This window comes from Schistocerca nitens, chromosome 7 (assembly GCF_023898315.1).
Source record: "Schistocerca nitens isolate TAMUIC-IGC-003100 chromosome 7, iqSchNite1.1, whole genome shotgun sequence".
Lineage (NCBI taxonomy): Eukaryota > Metazoa > Arthropoda > Insecta > Orthoptera > Acrididae > Schistocerca > Schistocerca nitens.
In genome coordinates, this window is record NC_064620.1 from 290,571,790 (window position 1) to 290,593,954 (window position 22,165).

Here is a 22,165-nt window from a genome sequence, read left to right on the forward strand (position 1 = left end):
ACATGGAGTATTGGGATGGGATGGTCGACCACAATCGCGACATATGAGGCTGGAAGCACAGCGGGAAGACATATGGCCAAACTTCTAACACTTGAAGCACCGCATCAGGGAAAGGGATATATTGCTTGACATCACAGCAGTACACTATCACCTTCACCTTCTTGGGTAATGTGTCACCTTCGAAGGCCAAGATGAAGGCACCAGTGGCAACCTGATTATCCCTCGGACCCCAGTGGACGCGCCGGATGAAATGGACATCTCGTCGCTCTAAGTTGGTGCGCAGCTCGTCGTCGGACTGTAAAAGAAGGTCCCTGTGGAAAATAATGCCCTGGACCATATTTAAGCTTTTATGGGGCGTGATAGTAACAGAAACATCACCTAGCTTATTACAAGGATGCTGTTTTTATCAAGACTGATCCAGACCGCATTTTTGACAAGCCTTCCACCTCCCCAAACTTGTCCTCTAAATGCTCTACAAAGCACTGAGGTTTCATGGACACAAAGGATTCCCCATCAGCTCTTGTACAGACTAGATACCGGGGCACATACGTCTCGCTGTCATTCGTAGCCTTTCGTTCCTCCCACGGTGGGGCCAGGGAGGGAAACGGTTTGGGGTCACACATGTTTGTATTAAAGTGAGCCCTCGAACACTTAGAGACTGCTGCTGGTTGGCCACCAGCAAGAGAAGATGTGCCATGCTTCATTACGCGTCATCCACCCTGATGCCACCTACCCAAACAGCCCTCCCCACGGGCGCCACCCAGCCACAGCAAGGGCCACCTGGCCGGATGGCCATTGCCGGGAGTCCCGATGCCCCAGGGAGAAAGGCATCTACTCCTTGGCATACGTGGGGAGTTAACGGCGCAGGCATCAGTAGAGCGATCCCTGCGTTGTCAAGGGGCTACAACCAACAGGGTGCATGGCGGCCCCACCACAACAGACTGGCTACCGTGCAGTATATTAGGTGGCAAGTGGTCCATGGTCGTCGTCAGTGCAGAAAGCGACACTGCAGAGTGCATGGCAGAAATCGCACCCAGGAATGTATCCTTGCCCAAGAGATGGAGAGCGAGCGGGACTGCAATGCAACGACGAATAAGCTGGCTAATGGTCTCAATGCACGATGGACACAATGCACCAAGTAAGGCGCCCTTCCCCAATTGGCTCGCTCTTCAGAATAATTTTGAAATATGGTGGTCAAATCCAAGAGGGGACCATCACATAAGGACCAAAACGTTTAAGACTCCTTTTAATCGCCTCTTACGACAGGCAGGAATACCACAGGCCTATTCTTACCCCCGAACCTGCATGGGGCTTTCATTTGAGTTTATGAAGCATCAGTGCAATACTTGTGTGTTGATCAAACATATTGGTAGCAAATCTAGCAGCATGTCCCTGATTGGCTTTCATGTCTTCCTGTAATACAGCCTGGTGCATATCTCGAACACTCCAGCAGTTGCCAAGAATGGGACACACTAGAATTCTCTACACTGTCTCCTTTATAAATGAGCTACATTTTCCCAAAATACTCCCAATAAAATGAAGCTGAGCATTTGCCTTTCCTACTACCAACATGGTGTGCTCATTCCATTTCATACTGCTTTGCAATGTTACACCTATATATTTAATTGATATGACTGTGCCAAGCAGCACACTGCTATGCTGTATTCGAATGTTACAGCATAGCTTTTTCTACTCATTTGTATTAATTTACATTTTGCTATATTTAGATAAAGCTGCCATTTGTCACACCAACCAGATATTCTGTCATAAGTCATCTTGTAAGCTCGTAGAGTCACAAAACAATGACATCTTCACATACACCACAGCATCATCAGCCAATAGCTGCCGATTGCTGCTTACCCTGTTCGTAATATCATTTATGTACAGAGAACAAGAGCAATCCTATCACACTTCCCTGGGACTCTTTTGATGACACCCATGTCTCTGATGAACACTCACTACTGACGAAAAAGTACTGGGATCTACTCCTTAAGTCTTCGAGCCACTCAACCTTCATTCAAAGTTTGCAGTGGGCATAGTGTCAAACACTTTGTGGAAATCTAAGCAATGGAATACGCCTATTGCCGTTCATTCATGATTCACAGGACATCCTGAGAGACAAGAGCAAGCTGAGTTTCCCAAGTCTGATGCGCTCTAAATCTGTGCTGATTAATGGCCAGAACTTTTCCATAGTCAAGTCTGCATAACCTCATTAAAACTATTTCTAGCTGCTTTAACAAGCTTAAAATACTTCCTACTGGTGTCCTACAACTGTAAATACCACAAGCTTATCTGTATTCTGAACCACTATTGTTGCGCAGCATTTAAAAAGCTGTTAATCACAATATTCGTTAGTTTGAAGGGCCACCATCTTCTGTATATATACCCAAGCCCCCATTTCTTCCTATCAGTTCTAGAGTAGTGTGATATTAGCTTGCAACCATCAAGATGAATCTGTCCTCTCTCAGTGATTTCCATATGATGTTCCGATATGCTTAAAGTCCACCTATCCTTTCATTTTCCTGAATGTATATAAGAAGTTCATGCTTTTTATTAATGTAGCTTCTGATGTTTCAATAGAAGACACTAAATGTATTTTCTTCAATACCCTAGGCTTTTTCCTAGTTGCAGTAGTCTGTTGTACTTGTAGCTGTTTTAACTGCAATTACAGAGTGAAACTTGTGCTTCAAATATTGCAGAAATGGAAAGTGTTATTGATGTATGGATTTTACAGAATGGATTGGTAGTAAGGGGCTCATATTGTTAGCCAATAAAGAGAGTGTAATAACACTTAAAATTTTTTGTGCAAACACACACTTTTAAATGGAACAATAATTATTCACATTAACAAACTAAAAGTAGAGTAGATTAGAATGTCAACTGTGTTTGTCACAGGACTGTAGTATGAGTCACTTACAAGATATCATACTTTGAAAAGTTTCCACACCAACACTTGTTTGTGCCATTCAACCTGTGTGGATACTAGGTACAAAGTTGTTATGTTTGCTTACAGTGTGCTTGTGTATTTCTTGAGTGTGCAGCAACTTGCTAGTCAGTTAGTGTCTGACAGTCCAAGCAGTAGATTATGATTGGATGATAGGATTTACCAATGCAGAAAAAGCTGACATGCTAATGGTATGGAGAGTGTAGGAAGAATGCAGTTGTATGGTGTATGCAGCTAGATATCCTAACAGATGTATCAACCTCTTCAATCACTTACATGAAAATAGTAATGTAACACCTAGACAACATAACAGAAGGAAACAACTGATGCAGAAGAGGGAGAAATTGAAGTTCTTGTTGCCATTACAATTAATCTGTAGGTTCCATCCCTTCACAGCTCTCTCCACCAAGAGCAGTATGGAAATGATTCTTATAATCATATGAACTTCTGTACATGGGCATTAAGACAGGATACCCCAAATGTATCATGTATCTTCTTTAGTGATGAAGCCACATTTACCAATCGTGGCCAAGTAAACCACCGAACCACACACTACTGGTCTGTTGACAATCCCTATTGGCTTCGGCAGGTGGAATGTCAGCACCTACTATAGAGTGCAAAGTGTGGTGTGGGATGGTGAACCATCAGTTCATAGGCCCATTTTTCATAGATGGAACACTGAATGCGCACAAGTATTGCAGCCTTCTAACAGACCATCTACCAGATGATAGATGTTCCTCTGCAGACTAAGAGAAACATGATGGCTGTCCAGCCCATAGCGCACGAAGTACTACAGGATGTCTTCACGAACTGTATCCAAATCATCGGACTGGATGCAGAGGACCTGTGCCTCGACCATCCCATTACCAGGGTTTGACGTCTGTAGACCTATTGCTGTGGGGAACACTGAAGATGCTGTCTATATACACCTATTATGTCCAGCTTACAGTTCATCATTAAGCTTTCACGTGCATATAAACATTTTGGTCTTACCACTGTGGTGGAATGATTTAGTACTGCTTTTATAGATATGGATTTCTTGTTTCAGATATCGTTTGACAACCCATATGCTCATTCCATTTTATTAACTCTTTCATTTGTTTGAAATTTTTCTAGTTCTGCTGTATAATTTCTCCAATACATTTAAATTTACTAACTCACTCTGTTTTACCTATATGCATTTCTACTGCACCCTCTACTATTATTAGATGATGATTTTTCCTAAGATCCTTCCCCAAAGCACCTTAATCACAGACGAAATCACAGAGCTCTGCACTTGGCTTAAAAATACTAGTCAACTGTTGATCACATCCCAAGGACTTCTGAACCAGTTCTGACATTCCACTCCTGTAAGTGCTACCCACAAATAACACCACCTTCCTGCACTTAGCTTGCACCTTATGCACTGTACATCAGACTGTCATACTGTTTGGAACATCTTATGTTGTCTGAATCCTTTTTCTTTGGTGTGTGAAGTAAAAAGTATTGAAGCTAATGGCGAGAGCTAGACTGAAGCAATCAGACTGCAATGTTCTATGAATCTTTTAGCTGATTTGGGAGGCTTGACTGTAATCCAATCTTCTGATCTACATCTAACAATACTACTGCAGACTGCAGCATGGAAAACTGCTAATTCTTCTTGCACCACTGCCAAATTAGCTTGAAGTTTCATGAGAAGCTGTTATTTTCCAGCGTAGTGCAGCAGTGGTTACAATCATTCCACCTCCAGAAGTGACAAGCATCACTCCCCATAAATGTCATATTATAATATTGCACATGAATGTAGTGCTGTAATTTCTGAAACTGACTGTACTCCTGCCAATTATGTGGCAGACTGCACTCTTGTCCACTGCAACAGTCAAGATATTCAGTTAAAAATCTTTGTTCAAAGAATGATAAAATGTAAAGAGATTTCTGAAACTGATTTTCTGATAAAATATATTGAAAATAATAATTTTTAGTGACAGGTGTGTTATTTAATTCCAATATATTTCAAGCTTAAATACTGTGTGCGATGAAATATAGTTGTGAAAGAAACTGAAAATTGTTCACAAAAGTTAACTTTATTCGTGAAAAAGAATTAAAATTATTAATGAAAGATTCCGTTTCCATGATTTGTAGGAGCAGTTTAACTGATTGTGTGTGTTGAAAGGTGAAGATTTTACAACAGAAACAAACATTACCAACCCAAAGAAAGAAGTTACATTTTCTCATGGCCACTACACAATCAAGACAAATCATATCAACTTGTCAATATTATATTCAACTAACAGTTTTATGGAATACAGAAATATTATAAGTTAAAGTTGATAAAACATAATGTTACAACATATTTTCTCACTATAATAAGCATTATATTCCAGGTACAGTTAAGCTAATATTGCTGTAATCATACATACATTAAAATAGTAAACAGCAGCATCTAAACCATTAATTTAGCTAATGTAAGTAAAAGTTCAATAGTAAGGTGCCTCTTGGGTGCAAAAAGCACCAGAGTCTCAAGGAAGAGAGTATTTTCTAGTACTATAGCGATTATCTTCATCAAAAGAATTACTATCTTCAGTAATTTTTGTGTATCCACATGTGTACAAAATATAATGTACTGACAAAACAGCATTCATCATAAATATTTTGTCTATTAAATTAAAAAGACTCTTACCTATTTTTATAACATATTCCTGGAATTCTTCAACAGACTTAATGACATTATCATAATCAGCAAACTCTTCACTATGAGATGGTATTGTATGCGAGAGAGAATTTTTGATCAGGTATTCAGTAAACTCTGCACATATCATATCACCAAGTTTATTCAAGACAAAGAAATTCTTATTTATTTCAACATTTAAATATTTTTCTAGAAAACAGAAGATCTCCATCAGATTTCTGAAAACAAGTTTATAGTTTGGTCTGGATGAGCCACCTTTCATCTGTATTTCTAGTACTGCATGTTTCTCATCAGTGAATGTTTCTACAAAACATTCATTTAAGATGACAGGCTCCAAAATTGATTTTTGTATTAGTGTTGCCAATTTCTTGAAAGAAAACTCAAGTTTTTCCAGATAATCAAGGGCCTTCATCATTTGCTCTATGTCATTTAAACGAGAAATGTTTACTTTTAACAATATCTGCCGGTTCTTCTCCACTTCTGTCTCATTTATGTTTATGCACAACTTCCATATTTCTCGCAAATCATACAGAAATTTCTCAAGATATAAAATTCGTTCCTTTGACAAAGCCTTTATGATCTCCAGTTCTTGTTCATGACTTGTTTGGAAGAAAGATTCAAGTTTTCTTAATCTTTCTGCTGCTTTTAAATATTCTCCTTTTGCTTGCAGTTCACAGCAAGTTTGCAGTGCCACATCGATGTCTATTAGTTCAGTTACAAACTGGAGAGAAAGATTAGTTTCTTGAAGTATTTCTGACAATCTTTTCAGCTCTCCAGTTGAATTCTGTAGTTGAAATTTATGCTGAAAGGGAAAAAATAATTACAACAGTTATTACATACAAATCTGGCAGCATCCAGGCAGTCAATTGGCTTTCTAAACATACAGGGCACCTTAAACAACAACTATAATACAATAAACAGCATTTTTAATCATAGTGCTGGAATGTGAGTACCAGTAATACAAAATTGTTACCGAGACTACGGATAGTTATTTATTTCGGCACATAAACACAACAGACTGGAAAATACACTAATTACATACTACACAGTTTCTGCCTTAACAAACAACAGATGGAATGCAACAGCAGTTATCCATTTTTGAACATTACATGGAACCTTATCAGGGGTATTACTCAAGTTACAGTGCACTTTTCAAAAGAGGCTGGAACATGTGATTGCTTTCTCCTCTGCCAAAACTGGATAGATTATGTACTGCATTTTTGTTGTAGTCGTCAGTTTAAGGACTGATCTGAAGAAATTCTATATAGTAGTCTATCATGGGCAAGCCTTCCCACCTCCAAATAACTATGGCAACCTATACGGATTTGAACTTCCTTACTTTATTCATACCCAAAGCTCCCTCCATAGCTTTTACCCCCGCCCCCCCACACATTACCAAAAGGACAATACTTCAATGCCTTAGGGAGTGTTCTATCAATTAGTCTCTTCTTAGTCAAGTTGTATCACAAATTTATTTTCCACCACTTCAATTAAATATCGCCTCATTAGTTATTCAATCGATCTGTCTAATATTCAGAATTATTCTGTAGCACCACATTTCACAAGCTTCTATTCTCTTCTTTTCTGAACTGCTTATCATCCACATTTCACTTATAACTTCAAAAACACTTTTTAACACTTTAATTAACATTAGATGTTGAAAACTTCATCTCTTTTAGAAGTGCTATTCTTGCTATTGCCAATTCCCATTTTTTTATCCTCTCTACATAGACTGTCAACAGTTATTTAGCTGCTCAAATTAGTCTTGTTTTGTTTTTGTTGATGTTCATCTTATAGCCTGTTTTGAGGATGCTATCCATTACATTAACTGTTGTTCTAAATCTTTTGCCATTTCTGACAGTTAAATGTTATTGGAAAACGTTAAAGTTTTTATTTTTCCTCCCCAAATGTTAATTCCCTTAATTTCTTTTACTGCTTGCACACAGGACACATTCAATAACATCACAGATAGGCTGCAACCCAGTCTCACTCCCTTCTCAATTACTGATCTACTGCTTCCATTTCTGTCCTTTGACTATTACTGCTGCAATATGGTACTTGCACCAGTTGTAATAACAGTTAGCTTCCTGTATTTTATCTCTGCTACCTACTGAATTTGAAAGAATGTAGTCCATTCAGCACTGTCAAAAGTTTTCATTAAAGCTACAGAGGCAATGAACATATATTTGCCTTACCTTATCTTCTAAAATAAGTCATAGGGTCACAATTGCGTCAAGGATTCCTACATTTCTCTGAAACCCAAACTGATCTTCCCCAAGGTCGGCTTCTATCAGTTTTTTCCATTCTTATGTAAATGACTCATGCCTATCAGCAAATGCCTATTTGGAATAGGAATTATCATGTTGTTCTTGAAATCTGGTGGTATTTCACACGTGTCTTACATTTATTTTATTTTAAGTCAAGCCACAAACCACAAAAATTTATTAATCAGGTAATTAATTTTGGTCAATGATGACCATCTTTAGACCTAAAAATAATCAACATACACTCGTAGCCTAATGGACAAGATTTCGAAATTACATAACATACAGAATTAGATATTATTATCATATATAAAGTCATTTCTGTAGCTGAGTAAATCCAGCATACTACACAATTTGTGTCATTGTGTATGTAGATGATGCAGTCACATTAACCATCCATTCAAGTTTCATCACAGTATCATAAATTTTGAGTACCATGGATATAATTGTGCCATACGTACTGACACAGAACATACTGCCACGTAGTGACAAGTGATGTCTCTCTGGCCTCTTTGGCACCTTGAGCTTCCAGAGTATTACTAGCCTCCTGGGCTGCTTTCACCAAATTGGACTGTTAGTAATAAGGCAAATGTACGCACATCATACAAGATTTTTAAGTTTTACTTACATCAGTTTTATACAGCTGATGTCTACCAAGTCCTGCAATATATCCTACAGGGTGTTACCTGGCATAACTCATTCAGCAGTCACGCTTTGAACATTTTTGACAAGCATCCTTTGGGTTTACTCAATTTTGTTATGTCAACCCAACAATATGATTTGACTCTTGACGTGGATAACTCCCTGAACGCTGGAACTCTATAATTGTCTGCCTACATTACAAAAATATAACCATTATAAAACTGAAAATGCACCTATACTGACGTGACACTGGTAGTTGTGAATAAAGGCCTCCATATAGCTATGTGGCTTTTGGAAACACATCATCTTGACTTGTTTGTTGTTCTCATTTTTATGATAATTCAGATGGTTATTGAATATGTTTTTATTGTTATTCACAATGTCTTGTCTCATGGTTGTCCTCCCCAATGCATGCACCCCCCGCCCCCCAACACACACACACACACACACACACACACACACACACACCAGGAAGAGGGGTTGAGTTTGGGTAGTTAGTAGCTGGGAGAAGACGCCAGGTGTGAATGTGGGGAGGGAGGGATGGCAGGTGCAAAGGCTAGGCATGTGATGCACAGGTGCTGGAGCTGATGAGGAAGGTGCACATTGAAGGTGACGTGGGGATGTGAATTGGAGGGGGTGATAGGACAGAGAAAATATTACGTGATGGATATGGGGACAGTGGGTTAACAGAGGTAGGTTGGTTGGTTGGTAGAAGGGAGTAAAAACAAGAGAGCAGATAACCGTGGCTGGCCGACCATAAGAATAAAAAGGAAAAGCCAGCCACTCTGCGACACATCCACCCTAAAAGCATTCGAGTCAAGAACACAAAGGGACAAAGGACAGGCGTTAAAACTTGTATAGAATGATAAAACCCACCGTCATGTATAAATCGTAAAACTAAATTTGCTGATGAGGCGTTGTCAGCTAAAATTAATGGCAACAAGTCTGGTAACTGAGTAACTGAGGAGTCCATCGCAGGGCAGCCAAAGAAGGGCAGCTCACCAAGATATGGGCCACTGTCAGCCGGGCGCCGCACCGACACTGAGGTGGGTCATCACGACGCAGGCATGTGTCACCCAAGCGTGGCCAATGCGGAGCTGTGAGAGAACCACAGGGTCCCTGTGAGGGGCCCCCATTGAGGACTGCCACACATTCGTAGTCTCCTCAATGGCACGCAGTTTGTTGTGCATGCTGAGGTTATGCCATTTCATCTCCCAAAGCCGCAAAACCTTGTGGCACAGTACTGAACACAGGTCAGTTGCAGAGAAACTGATTTCCATAGGCAGTTTCCGCGTAGCCTGTTTGGCCAGCAAGTTCATTGCCTGGGATTCTGAAGTGACTTGGGGTCCAGACAAACACCACTGACCAACCAGACCGTTCCAGGGCATAGATGGACTCCTGGATGGTCGCTACCAAAGGATGACGAGGGTAGCACTGGTCAATAGCTTGTAGGCTGCTCAAGGAGTCCATGCACAGAAGAAACGACTCCACAGGGCATGAATGTATGTGCTCAAGAGCACGAGATACAGCCACCGGCTTGGCAATGAAAACACTGCAGCCATCGGGCAAGTAACGCTGTTCAATATGTCCTCCATGGATATAAGCGAAGCCGACGTGACTGTCAGCCATCGAGCCGTTGGTGTAAACCACTCCATGGCCTCGGTAGATGTCAAGTATCAAGAGGAAGTGGCAGCGGAGAGCCACAGGGTTAACTGAGTCCTTAGGGTCATGTGAAAGGTCCAGGCAAAGCAGCGGCCTAGGTGTACACCATGGAGGTGTACACGAATGGACCTCGAATATAGGCGGTAAAGGCAAGGACTCCAGTTCAGAAAGAAGGGATCAGACACGAACTGCAATTGGAAGCCAATGCGGGACATGAACTGCCGTGGTAGGGAAAATGAGACGGTGATTCGGTTGCGCAGGAGAACTACGAATGTGTGCAATATAACTGGCTAGCAGTTGTGCATGCCTAAAATGCAAGGAAGGGCCTTGCCTGGCCTCCAAAAGGACGCTGGTCACCAGACTCATCCTAAAAGCTCCTGTCGCTGGGTAAATGCCACAGTGGTGCACTCCCATAGTAAAGTCAGGATCGGAAAAGGGCTCTGTAGAACTGCAGCGTCATAGAGCGATCTGCACCCCAGTTTGTGCTGCTCAGGCAGCAGAGGGCACTGAGGTACTGCCAGCACTTCTGCTTCAGCTGACAAAGGAGAGTAAGCCAAGTCAATCGGGCATAGAAAACCAGTCCTAAGAATTGATATGTCTCCACTACAGTGAGTGGATCGTCATTAAGGTAAAGTTCTGGTTCTGGATGAACGGTATGATGCTGATAGAAGTGCATAACACAAGACTTTGCGGCCGAAAACTGGAAACTGTGGGCTGGAGCCCACGACTGCGCCTTGTGGATGGCCTCAGCAACACCAGTACTGGTGGAGCAGTACGAAATACGGAAGTCATCTGCATACAGAGAAGGTGAGATGGATGGCCCTACAGGTGCTGCTAGACCATTAATGGCCACTAAAAATAGAGAGACACTCAATATAGAGCCCTGCAGGACCCCATTCTCCTGGATATGGGGGAACTATGGGAGGCACCAACTTGGACACAAAAAGTACGAAGCGACAGGAATCTTTGGATAAAAATTGAGAGCGAGCCTTGGAGACCCCACTCGTATAGTGTGACAAGGATATGAGGACACCAGGTTGTGTCATACGCTTTTCGTAGATCAAAAAAGACGGCAACCATGTTGGCATCTGGAAAAGGCTGTGCGGATGGGAGACGCGAGGGATACAAGATTATCTGTGATAGAGTGACCCTGGTGGAAACCGCCCTGACATGGAGCCAGTAGGCCACGCGACTCCAGGGTCCAACCCAACAGCCGACACACCATCCGTTCCAGCAGCTTACAAAGAACATTGGTGAGGCTGATAGCTATCCACATCAAGTCGGTTTTTACAGGGTTTGAGCACCGGAATGATGGTGCTCTCCCGCCATTGCGATGGAAAGACGCCATTGCACCAGATCCGGTTGAAGATGACAAGGAGATATCGCTTGTAGTCAGATGAGAGATGTTTAATCATCTGAGTGTGGATATGATCTGGACCAGGAGCTGTGTCGGGGCAATGTGCAAGGACAATGAGGAGTTATAGGGGTGTTATAGGATTCACTGTGGTGTGTAGTGAACAAGAAGACATTCCCTTCCAGCCGCCATTGAGAGTGAGAAAGGCTGGGGGAGGGGGGGGGGGGTAATTCTCCAATGCAGAGGCTTCAGCATAGTGCCCAGCAAAGTGCTCGGCAATCGCATTTGCGCCAGTAGATAACACACCATTTATGTTAACACCAGGAAAACCTGTTAGGGTCTGGTACCCGAAAACACGTTTGATCTTTCTCCAGATTTGGGAAGGTGATGTATGGCACCCAATGGTCAAGACCTATCTCTCCCAACACTCCTGCTTCTGTCATTTGATAAGTTGGTGAATGCGGGCATGGAGCTGTTTAAAGGCTATGAGGTGTTCCAGGGATGGGTGCCTCTTATGCCGCTGTAGCGCTCGCCAATGCTCATTAATTGCTTCAGCAACTTCCGGCGCCACCAAGGGACTGCCTTCGCCGGAGGCATCCTAAAGAGCGAGGGATCATGTTTTCTGCCACAGAAACGATTGTTGTAGTCACCTGCTCAACCATCACATTGATGTTACCGTGTCGGGGGGCAATGCAGAAAGCACATGTGAAGCTTAACAGTTGCTGTGGCTCAGGCAGGTGGTGGAAAAAGCCACCGCAAATCCACTGGAGGATGATGTCATCGTAAGACTGGGAAGGCATGGAACATTCAATGAGGCTGTTTATGCCTCAGGGTCACCTGCTGCCTCCAACTTTTTGCCTGAGCAGTCTATATCCACTGTGTGTGCAGGTCCAGCGACATCTAGGTGCTCAGCAGACCACAGAATTTCCACCTCATCGCAGACGCAGAGCTTGTAGGTAGCAGTGATGTGGGTGCCACCACAATTCCCTTGGTCTTGGGGACCTTCTTTTTGGATTTCTATTGCTGCTCCTTGAGTTTCCCTGGCTGGGAGGACTTCACTGATTCAGTCTCTGGGACTGAGAATGAGCACCAAGCCCTACAACCAGCTGCTTTTGAGCTCTTCAGCCACTGGTGGGCGTCATCTTTCCCACTAGCAGAAACCTGGGAAGGCAGTGACGCAAGGGACACCTTACTAGCGGGACGTCCAAGATCTCGACATGTGACACTGGAAGAACAGCGGAAGACATATGGCCGAACTTCCAGCACTTAAAGCACTGCACTGGGGGAGGGATATATGGCTTGATGTCACAGTGGTAGACCACAACCTTGTCCTTTTCGGGCAATGAGTCACCCTCCAAGGCCAAGATGAAGGCACCGGTGGCAACCTGATTATCCCTTGGACCCTGATAGATGCGCTAGGCAAAATAAAACACCTTGCCACTCTAAATTGACGCGCAGCTCATCATCAGACTGCAAAAGAACGTCCCTGTGGAATATAATACTCTGGGCCATATTGAAGCTCTAATGGGGTGTGATGGTAACAGAAACATCCCCAAACTTGTCACAAGCGAGTAATGCCCGTGACTGGGCAGAGGATGCTGTTTTTATCAAGACTGACCCAGACTGCAGTTTTGACAAGCCCTCCACCTCCCCAAACTTGTCCTCCATATGCTCCACAAAAAACTGAGGCTTCATGGACATGAAAGATTCCCCATTAACTCTAGTACATACGAGGTACTGGGGCGAATAAGCTTCACTGCCATCCTTAGCCTGGCGTTCCTCTCATGGTGTGGCCAGGGAGGGGAACGATTTGGGGTTATATTTCTTAGTATTCAAGTTAGACTTTGCCTGCTTAGAAACTGCTGGCGGCGGACCACCAGCAAGAGATGACGTACTACGCTTCATGGTGTGTCATCTGCCCTGATGCCTCCCACTCCCACCAGGGGTCTTCCCCATGGGTGCCACCCAGCCTCAGCAAGGGCCACCTGGCAGGATATACTCCATGGCATATGTGGGGAGTTAATGGTGCAGGCATCAGCAGAGCGATCCCTGTGTTGTCAGGGGACTACAACCAACAGGGTACATGGTGGTCCCACCACAACAGACTGGCTACCATGCTGGATATGAGGTGCTAAGAAGTCCATGGTCATTGTCGGTGCACAAAGCGGCACTGCATAGTGCACAGTGGAAAAAACACCCAGGAAGGTGTCCTCACCCAAGAGATGGAGAATAAGCAGGACTGCAATGCGATGACAAGAAAGTGGGCTAAAACTCTCAATGAAAATGGACATGATGCACCATGTAAGGCGCCCTTCCCCAATTGGCTCGCTCTTCGGAAAAATTTAGAAAGATGGAGGCCAAACCTGACAGGGGACCATCACATGAAGGCTGAAACATGAGAGACTCCTTTCAGTCACCTCCTATGACAGGCAGGAATACCTCGGTCCTATTCTAACCCTCGGAACCGCAGGGGGGTGGGGGGAGGGAGGTTAGCAGAGACTGAGACCATGTGGTTACAGTAGCAAAGGATTTTTGCAAGGATAACTCCCATCTGATAGTTCAGACAAGCTGTGGACAGAGGAAAAGATCCATATGGCCCAGGTTGTGAAACAACCGTTGAAATTGAGCACTGGGGTCAGCTGCATGTTGAGGCCCCAGGTGGTCAACTTTATTCTTGGCAACAGTTAGGCAGTGGCCTGTGCCTGTTGACAGCTGGTTGGTAATCATTTGAATGTAATAAACTGTGCATTGCTTGCAGCAGAGATGGTGTATGACATGGCTAATTAGACAGATGTCCCAGCCTCTTATGTGTAGGAAAGCCTGTGACAGGATTGGAGTAGGAGGAGCTACATGGGTGGACCACTGTGGCAAGATAGTGAGAGTGGGAACTGCACAGGGCGGAGGGAGAGGTAAGATGTTGTATGGGGATGGTATAGGGCTAGGATGATGTGCATGTTGTGGGTGGGGGGGAGTGAAAGAACAACACTTTAGGGGGGGGGAATCTCGAGAGTAGGCCTTGTACAACCAGCCAGCATCGTATAGGGACATGTTGTTGTTGTTGTTGTGGTCTTCAGTCCTGAGACTGGTTTGATGCAGCTCTCCATGCTAATGTATCCTGTGCAAGTTACTTCATCTCCCAGTACTTACTGCAACATACATCCTCCTGAATCTGCTTAATGTATTCATCTCTTGGACTCCCTATATGATTTTTACCCTCCACGCTGCCCTCCAATGCTAAATTTGTGATCCCTTGATGCCTCAGAACATGCTCCCTTCTTCTTGTCAAGTTGTGCCACAAACTCCTCTTCTCTCCTATTCTATTCAATACCTCCTCATTAGTTACATGATCTACCCATCTAAGCTTCAGCATTCTTCTGTAGCACCACATTTCGAAAGCTTCTATTCTCTTCCTGTCCAAACTATTTATTGTCCAAGTTTCACTTCCATACATGGCTACACTCCATACAAATACTTTCAGAAATGACTTCCTGACACTTAAATCAATACTCGATGTTAACAAATTTCTCTTCTTCAGAAACGCATTCCTTACCATTTCCAGTCTACATTTTATGTCCTCTCTACTTCGACCATCATCAGTTATTTTGCTCCCCAAATAGCAACTCATTTACTACTTTAAGCCTCTCATTTCCTAATCTAATTCCCTCAGCATCACCCAAGTTAACTCTACTACAGTCCATGAACCTAGTTTTGCTTTTGTTGATGTTCATCTTATATCCTCCTTTCAAGACACTGTCCATTCCATTCAACTGCTCTTCCAAGTCCTTTGCTGTCTCTGACAGAATTACAATGTCATCGGTGAACCTCAAAGTTTTTATTTCTTCTCCATGGATTTTAATACCTACTCCGAATTTTTCTTTTGTTTCCTTTACTGCTTGCTCAATATACAGATTGAATAACATCAGGGAGAGGCTACAACCCTGTCTCACTCCCTTCCCAACCGCTGCTTCCCTTTCATGCCGCTCGACTCTTACAACTGCCATCTGGTTTCTGTACAAATTGTAAATAGCCTTTCGCTCCCTGTATTTTACCCCTGCCACCTTTAGAATTTGAAAGAGAGTATTCCAGTCAATATTGTCAAAGGCTTTCTCTAAGTCTACAAATGCTAGAAAAGTAGGTTTCCCTTTCCTTAATTTGTCTTTTAAGATATCTCATTGGGTCAGTATTGCCTCACGTGTTCCGACATTTCTACAGAATCCAAACTGATCTTCCCTGAGGTCGGCTTCTACCAGTTTTTCCATTCATCTGTAAAGAATTCATGTTAGTATGTTGCAGCTATGATAGTTTGGTAATTTTCACATCTGTCAACAACTGCTTTCTTTGGGATTGGAATTATTATATTTTTCTTGAGGTCTGAGGGTATTTCACCTGTCTCACACATCTTGCTCACTTAATGGTAAAGTTTTGTCAGGGCTGGCTCTCCCAAGGCTATCAGTAGTTCTGATGGAATGTTGTCTACTCCCAGAGCCTTGTTTTAACTTAGGTCTTTCAGTGCGCTGTCAAACTCTTCATGCAGTATCATATCTCCCATTTCATTTTCACCATGTCCTCTTTCATTTCCGTAATATTGTCCTCAAGTACATCGCCCTTGTATAGACCCTCTATATACTCCTTCCACCTTTCTGCTTTCCCTTCTTTGCTTAGAACTGAGTTTCCATCTGAGTTCCTGATATTCATAAAAGTGGTTCTCTCTTCTACAAAGGTCTCTTCAATTTTCCTGTAGGCAGTATCTATCTTACCCCTAGTAATATATGCCTCTACATCCTTACATTTGTCCTCTAGCAACCCTGCTTAGCCATTTTGCACTTCCTGTCAATCTCATTTTTGAGACTTAGTATTCCTTTTTGCCCGATTCATTTATTGCATTTTTATATCTTCTCCTTTCATCAATTAAATTCAATATTTCTTCTGTTTCCCAAGGATTTCTACCAGCCCTCGTCATTTTACCTACTTGATCCTCTGCTGCCTTCACTATTTCATCTCTCAAAGCTACTCATTCTTCTTCTACTATATTTCTTTCCCCCGTTCTTGTCAATTGTTCCCTAACGCTTTTTCTGAAACTTTCTACAACCTCTGGCTCTTTCAAGATTATTCAGGTCCCATCACCTTAAATTCCCACATTTTTGCAGTTTCTTCAGTTTTAATCTACAGTTCGCAACCAATAGATTGTGGTCAGAGTCCACATCTGCCCCCGGAAATGTCTTACAATTTAAAACCTGGTTCCTAAATCTCAGTCTTATCATTATATAATCTATCTGATACTTTTTAGTATCTCCAGGGTTCTTCCATGTATACAACCTTCTTTCATGATTCTTTAACCAAGTGTTAGCTATGATTAATTTATGCTCTGTGCAAAATTCTACTAGACTGCTTCCTCTTTCATTTCTTACCCCCAATCCATATTCACCTACTATGTTTCCTTCTTTCCCTTTTCCTATTCTCGAATTCCAGTCACCCATGTCTATTAAATTTTCGTCTCCCTTCACTACCTGAATAATTTCTTTTATCTCATCATACATTTCATCAATTTCTTCATCATCTGCAGAGCTAGTTGGCATATAAACTTGTACTACTTTAGTAGGCATGTGCTTCGTGTCTATCTTGGCCACAATAATGCGTTCACTATGCTGTTTGTAGTAGCTAACCCGCACTCCTATTTCTTTATTCATTATTAAACCTACTCTTGCATTACCCCTATTTGATTTTGTATTTATAACCCTGTATTCACCTGACCAAAAGTCTTGTTCCTCCTGCCACCAAACTTCACTAATTCCCACTATATCTAACTTTAACCTATCCATTTCCCTTTTTAAATTTTCTAACCTACCTGCCCAATTAAGGGATCTGACATAGGGGACATAGGCATAGGCATGCACATATATATTTATACTCTAACTCAATAAATGATTACTTCAAATACCGCACATTTTCTTTCTTTTTTCTTTGTGTGTGCCTGTTGACAACTAATGCTTCTGTTTTTCAGCCAGTGGTCTCCATTACTCATAAAATGTTTACATTCCAACAGAACTTTCCAACAAAATTGTGTGTTCTATTGTATCTTAGACAAGCAGTAAAGAAAAAGACTAGTTAAGTGCTTGATGCTGAGTGTAGCCACATGTTGTTGTTGTGGTCTTCAGTCCTGAGACTGGTTTGATGCAGCTCTCCATGCTAATCCATCCTGTGCAAAGCTCCTTCATCTCCCAGTACCTACTACAAGCTACATCCTTCTGAATCTGCTTAGTGTATTCTTCTCTTGGTCTCCCTCTACAATTTTTACTCTCCACGCTGCCCTCCAATGCTAAATTTGTGATCCCTTGATGCCTCAGGACATGTCTTACCAATCGATCCCTTCTTCTAGTCAAGTTGTGCCACAAACTACTCTTCTCCCCAATCCTATTCAATACCTCCTCATTAGTTACATGAACTATCCACCTAATCTTCAACATTCTTCTGTAGCACCACATTTCGAAAGCTTCTATTCTCTTCTTGTCCAAACTATTTATTGTCCATGTTTCACTTCCATACATGGCTACACTCCATACAAATACTTTCAGAAACGACTTCCTGACACGTCAATCTATACTCGATGTTAACAAATTTCTCTTCTTCAGAAACGCTTTCCTTCCCATTGCCAGTCTACATTTATATCCTCTCTACTTCGACCATCATCAGTTATTTTGCTCCCCATATAGCAAAACTCCTTTACTACTTTAAGTGTCTCATTTCCTAATCTAATTCCCTCAGCGTCACCTGATTTAATTTGACTAAATTCCACTATCCTTGTTTTGCTTTTGTTGATGTTCATCTTATATCCTCCTTTCAAGACACTGTCCATTCCGTTCAACTGCTCTTCCAAGACCTTTGCCGTCTCTGATGGAATTACAATGTCATCGGCGAACGTCAAAGTATTTATTTCTTCTCCCTGGATTTTAATACCCACTCCGAATTTTTCTTTTGTTTCCTTTACTGCTTGCTCAATATACAGATTGAATAACATCGGGGATAGGCTACAACCCTGTCTCACTCCTTTCCCAACCACTGCTTCCCTTTCATGCCCCTCAACTCTTATAACTGCCATCTGGTTTCTGTACAAATTGTAAATAGCCTTTCGCTCCCTGTATTTTACCCCTGCCACCTTTAGAATTTGAAAGAGAGTATTCCAGTCAACATTGTCAAAAGCTTTCTCTAAGTCTACAAATGCTAGGAACGTAGGTTTGCCTTTCCTTAATCTAGCTTCTAAGATAAGTCTTAGGGTCAGTATTGCCTCACGTGTTCCAATATTTCTACGGAATCCAAACTGATCTTCCCCGAGGTCGGCTTCTACTAGTTTTTCCATTCGTCTGTAAAGAATTCGTGTTAGTATTCTGCAGCTGTGGCTTACTAAACTGATAGTTCGGTAATTTTCACATCTGTCAACACCTGCTTTCTTTGGGATTGGAATGATTATATTTTTCGTGAAGTCTGAGGGTATTTCGCCTGTCTCATACATCTTGCTCACCAGATGGTAGAGTTTTGTCAGGACTGGCTCTCCCAAGGCTGTCAGTAGTTCTAATGGAATGTTGTCTACTCCCGGAGCTTTGTTGCGACTTAAGTCTTTCAGTGCTCTGTCAAACTCTTCACGCAGTATCCTATCTCCCATTTCATCTTCATCTACATCCATTTCCATAATATTGTCCTCAAGTACATCGCCCTTTTATAGACCCTCTATATACTCCTTCCACCTTTCTGCTTTCCCCTCTTTGCTTAGAACTGGGTTTCAATCTGAGCTCTTGATATTCATACAAGCGGCTCTCTTTTCTCCCGTAACTTAGGAAACAGTAAAAAACCGAAATTGAAAACAAGCAGCAATGGGAACAAAGTCATAAAATTGGAGAAACTAAAAGCAGAAGGAAGGCTTAAAAATCCACTACAGAAAGGGGTTTGTTATCCCAAAAAAAGCTTCTTTCATTTTCCTGTAGGCTGTATCTATCTTACCCCTAGTAAGATAAGCCTCTACATCCTTACATTTGTCCTCTAGCCATGCCTGCTTAGCCATTTTGCACTTCCTGTCGATCTCATTTTTGAGACGTTTGTATTCCTTTTTGTCTGCTTCATTTACTGAATTTTTATATTTTCTCCTTTTGTAGCCACATATGGCACTGAAATGTGGACACAGCAAGAAGCAAAAGGCAATAGTTAGAATATAGTCTGAAGGAAAACATGTGGTGTAAATTGAAAGAAAAATAAGAAATCAGGCAATATTCAAAAGAGTAACAGAGGAACTGAAATTATTAGAGACAATCAAGAGTAGGAAAAGAAATTTCTGGAGTAGTCAGTGAGAAAATCCTGTATTACATAGTGTGTTCAAATGAAAAGGTATGAAACATTGTAACAACCACAACGGTTTAAAATTCAATGCCGCTTTGGGGTACCGCAGTGAGACATGCATGTGATTGAAGCAGGCATCAGCACATCCCCCTAAAAAATTCAAATCTGTGCCCTCAGCAGGCATGGTAATGCTCAATGTTTTTTTTTCTCTGAGGTCCGACACTCATCGAAATCCTGAAGCATGTACAACCCACTAATAGTGACATACACTGTGAGGCACTTCGTTGCCTACACAAGTCCATCAACTGCAAACGGCCTGCACTGCTCACGGGGGAGTGATTCTGCTCCATGATAATGCGTGTCCACGCGTCTTGCAAGATCACACACAGTGTAATGGCCAAGTCCAAGTGGGAGCAGCTCAAGCATCCAGTCTAGAGCCCACACTTGTTGCCATGTGACTTCCATATATGTGGTCCACTAAAAAAATCTCAAAGGAAAGCATTTCAACTCATTTGACAACTGAAGGACACAATGGAGGACTCGCTCCTGGCAGAGCCACACGAGTCCTTCAGCTCATGAAACAGTGGGATAGTTGTGCTTGGGCCTCTGGTACTTCTGAATAAAGACTTCAATTATACCAACAGTGTTGTTTTAAGCACCCTCTCCTTCAAAAGATTCTTTATAAGGATCTAAGACTGGAACAAAACTACACTCATAGTACCAAAAAGAAAAGCTACCAACTAACAGATGTCAGGTTAAATTTATCCCACTGCAGAACTGAAAGATTGGTGGTGCACAGAACAGAATGAAGAAGATTGAACTAATGAAAGTTAAAGGTCCATCCCTGCAGCAGGGACATGTGGTCAAGATGTGGTGAAGGTATCAGCACAATGACTCCATACCAAATTTACCTGGTTCTCAATCCTTTCATAAATATTTTTCATGTTTGTTTTCAGTTTCTCAGCTTGACTGACAAGTTGCTCATTTCCTGATGGGAGAAGGTGACATGTTTCTTCTATGACCTTCTTAACTTCAGTCTTCAGGTCCTGTACTTTCATTGATACATTATCAATACTGATATTCAGGTCTTTTATCTCTGCCTCCTCTGTAAACAGAAATAAAATGTAAGTAAATAGCAGTTTCAAAATATCATTGGTAATTTTTCATTTAATGCACAATAAATCACAAGACCACATGCTTTCCTCGCCTATTACACTGTAAAACATTTATGAAAAAAGGCTACACTTCATATATTTTAGCAAGAACAATGTACACATATGCAAATAAGACTACACACATACATTTACATACAAATCAAGCAATATTCGTCTTAAGGTAGATGATTCACTTCCAAAAGAACTGGGAATTACAAATTCTGTGAAATTAAGTCTTTTGCAATGGCACTGTTGTATGAAACATTTTCAGACTTCTTGCCATGTCAGTTCAGCGTAAAACCTAGAGTTTTTGACGATTACCTTCATTGTCTTCGTCAGGAGCAACTGCCTGCAAAAACTGCTGCTGAGGTGGCCTTATATAGCCCACAGACAGCTTCTGATTGGTCTGAAATTACGTAAAGCTGCCGCAAATGACATCTATATCTGTGCTGGTGGTGCCAGAGGAGAGCAGCTTTAAATACACTGGTACACAGAGCAAAAACTGTTTCTGACAAGGACCACTTTGATTTCGAAATTAATCATCTAAAGTATGTGTTCCAAAACAATGGCTATGGGTCATGTGATATGAAGTCAGCATTCTCCTAGAAAAGGAAATGTGAAAATGCTTGAATATCCATGTGCTCAAGCACAACTTACATTCCTTCCTTTCTGCAGCGCTACTGCTACATCCTGTTAAGGATAGTCTAGGCCTCGGGATCCCTGGGATTTATAACATGCCTTGTAAATCAAAAGAAATTACATAGGTCAGTTCATTCGCCCAGTTTCTGACTGCTGTACAGAACATCGGCGACTTATTTAAAAATCAAGAACTGGAGATATCTGTAGTTGCTGAGCACAGCCTCACAAACATAAAATACTGTTTGGAAGGGGGGAAAAGTCCTGGATCCTACACAATGAGACTCTGTAATTAGAGAGGTTATAGAAATAACAATGTGTGAGAAAATCTCCAACAGTGACAGTGAATATAATCTTACTGGTGCATGCAAGTGAACTCTCAGTGCAGCGAGAACCAGATATATTTGTCGCAATGATGGTGACACTATCTGTGACAGCTTTATGTAAATACTGACCAATCAGAAGCTGTCTAATGGCTACATAAGGCCACCTCAGCAGTAGTTTTGACAGTCAGTT

The 22,165-nt window shown here is 41.9% G+C and overlaps 1 protein-coding gene across 2 annotated transcripts in view; it reads right to left on the reverse strand.

Moving 5' to 3' along the window:
• LOC126194840 (centromere/kinetochore protein zw10 homolog) overlaps window positions 1–22,165 on the reverse strand; it is a 205,187-nt gene that overhangs the window by 165,248 nt on the left and 17,774 nt on the right. For both annotated transcript variants that reach the window (XM_049933176.1, XM_049933177.1), the window contains exons 2-3: window positions 20,771–20,964; window positions 5,604–6,414 (exon numbers count right to left, since the gene is read on the reverse strand). In XM_049933176.1, the coding sequence (XP_049789133.1) occupies window positions 5,604–6,414; window positions 20,771–20,964 (1,005 nt within the window). The remainder of the gene's footprint in view (window positions 1–5,603; window positions 6,415–20,770; window positions 20,965–22,165) is intronic.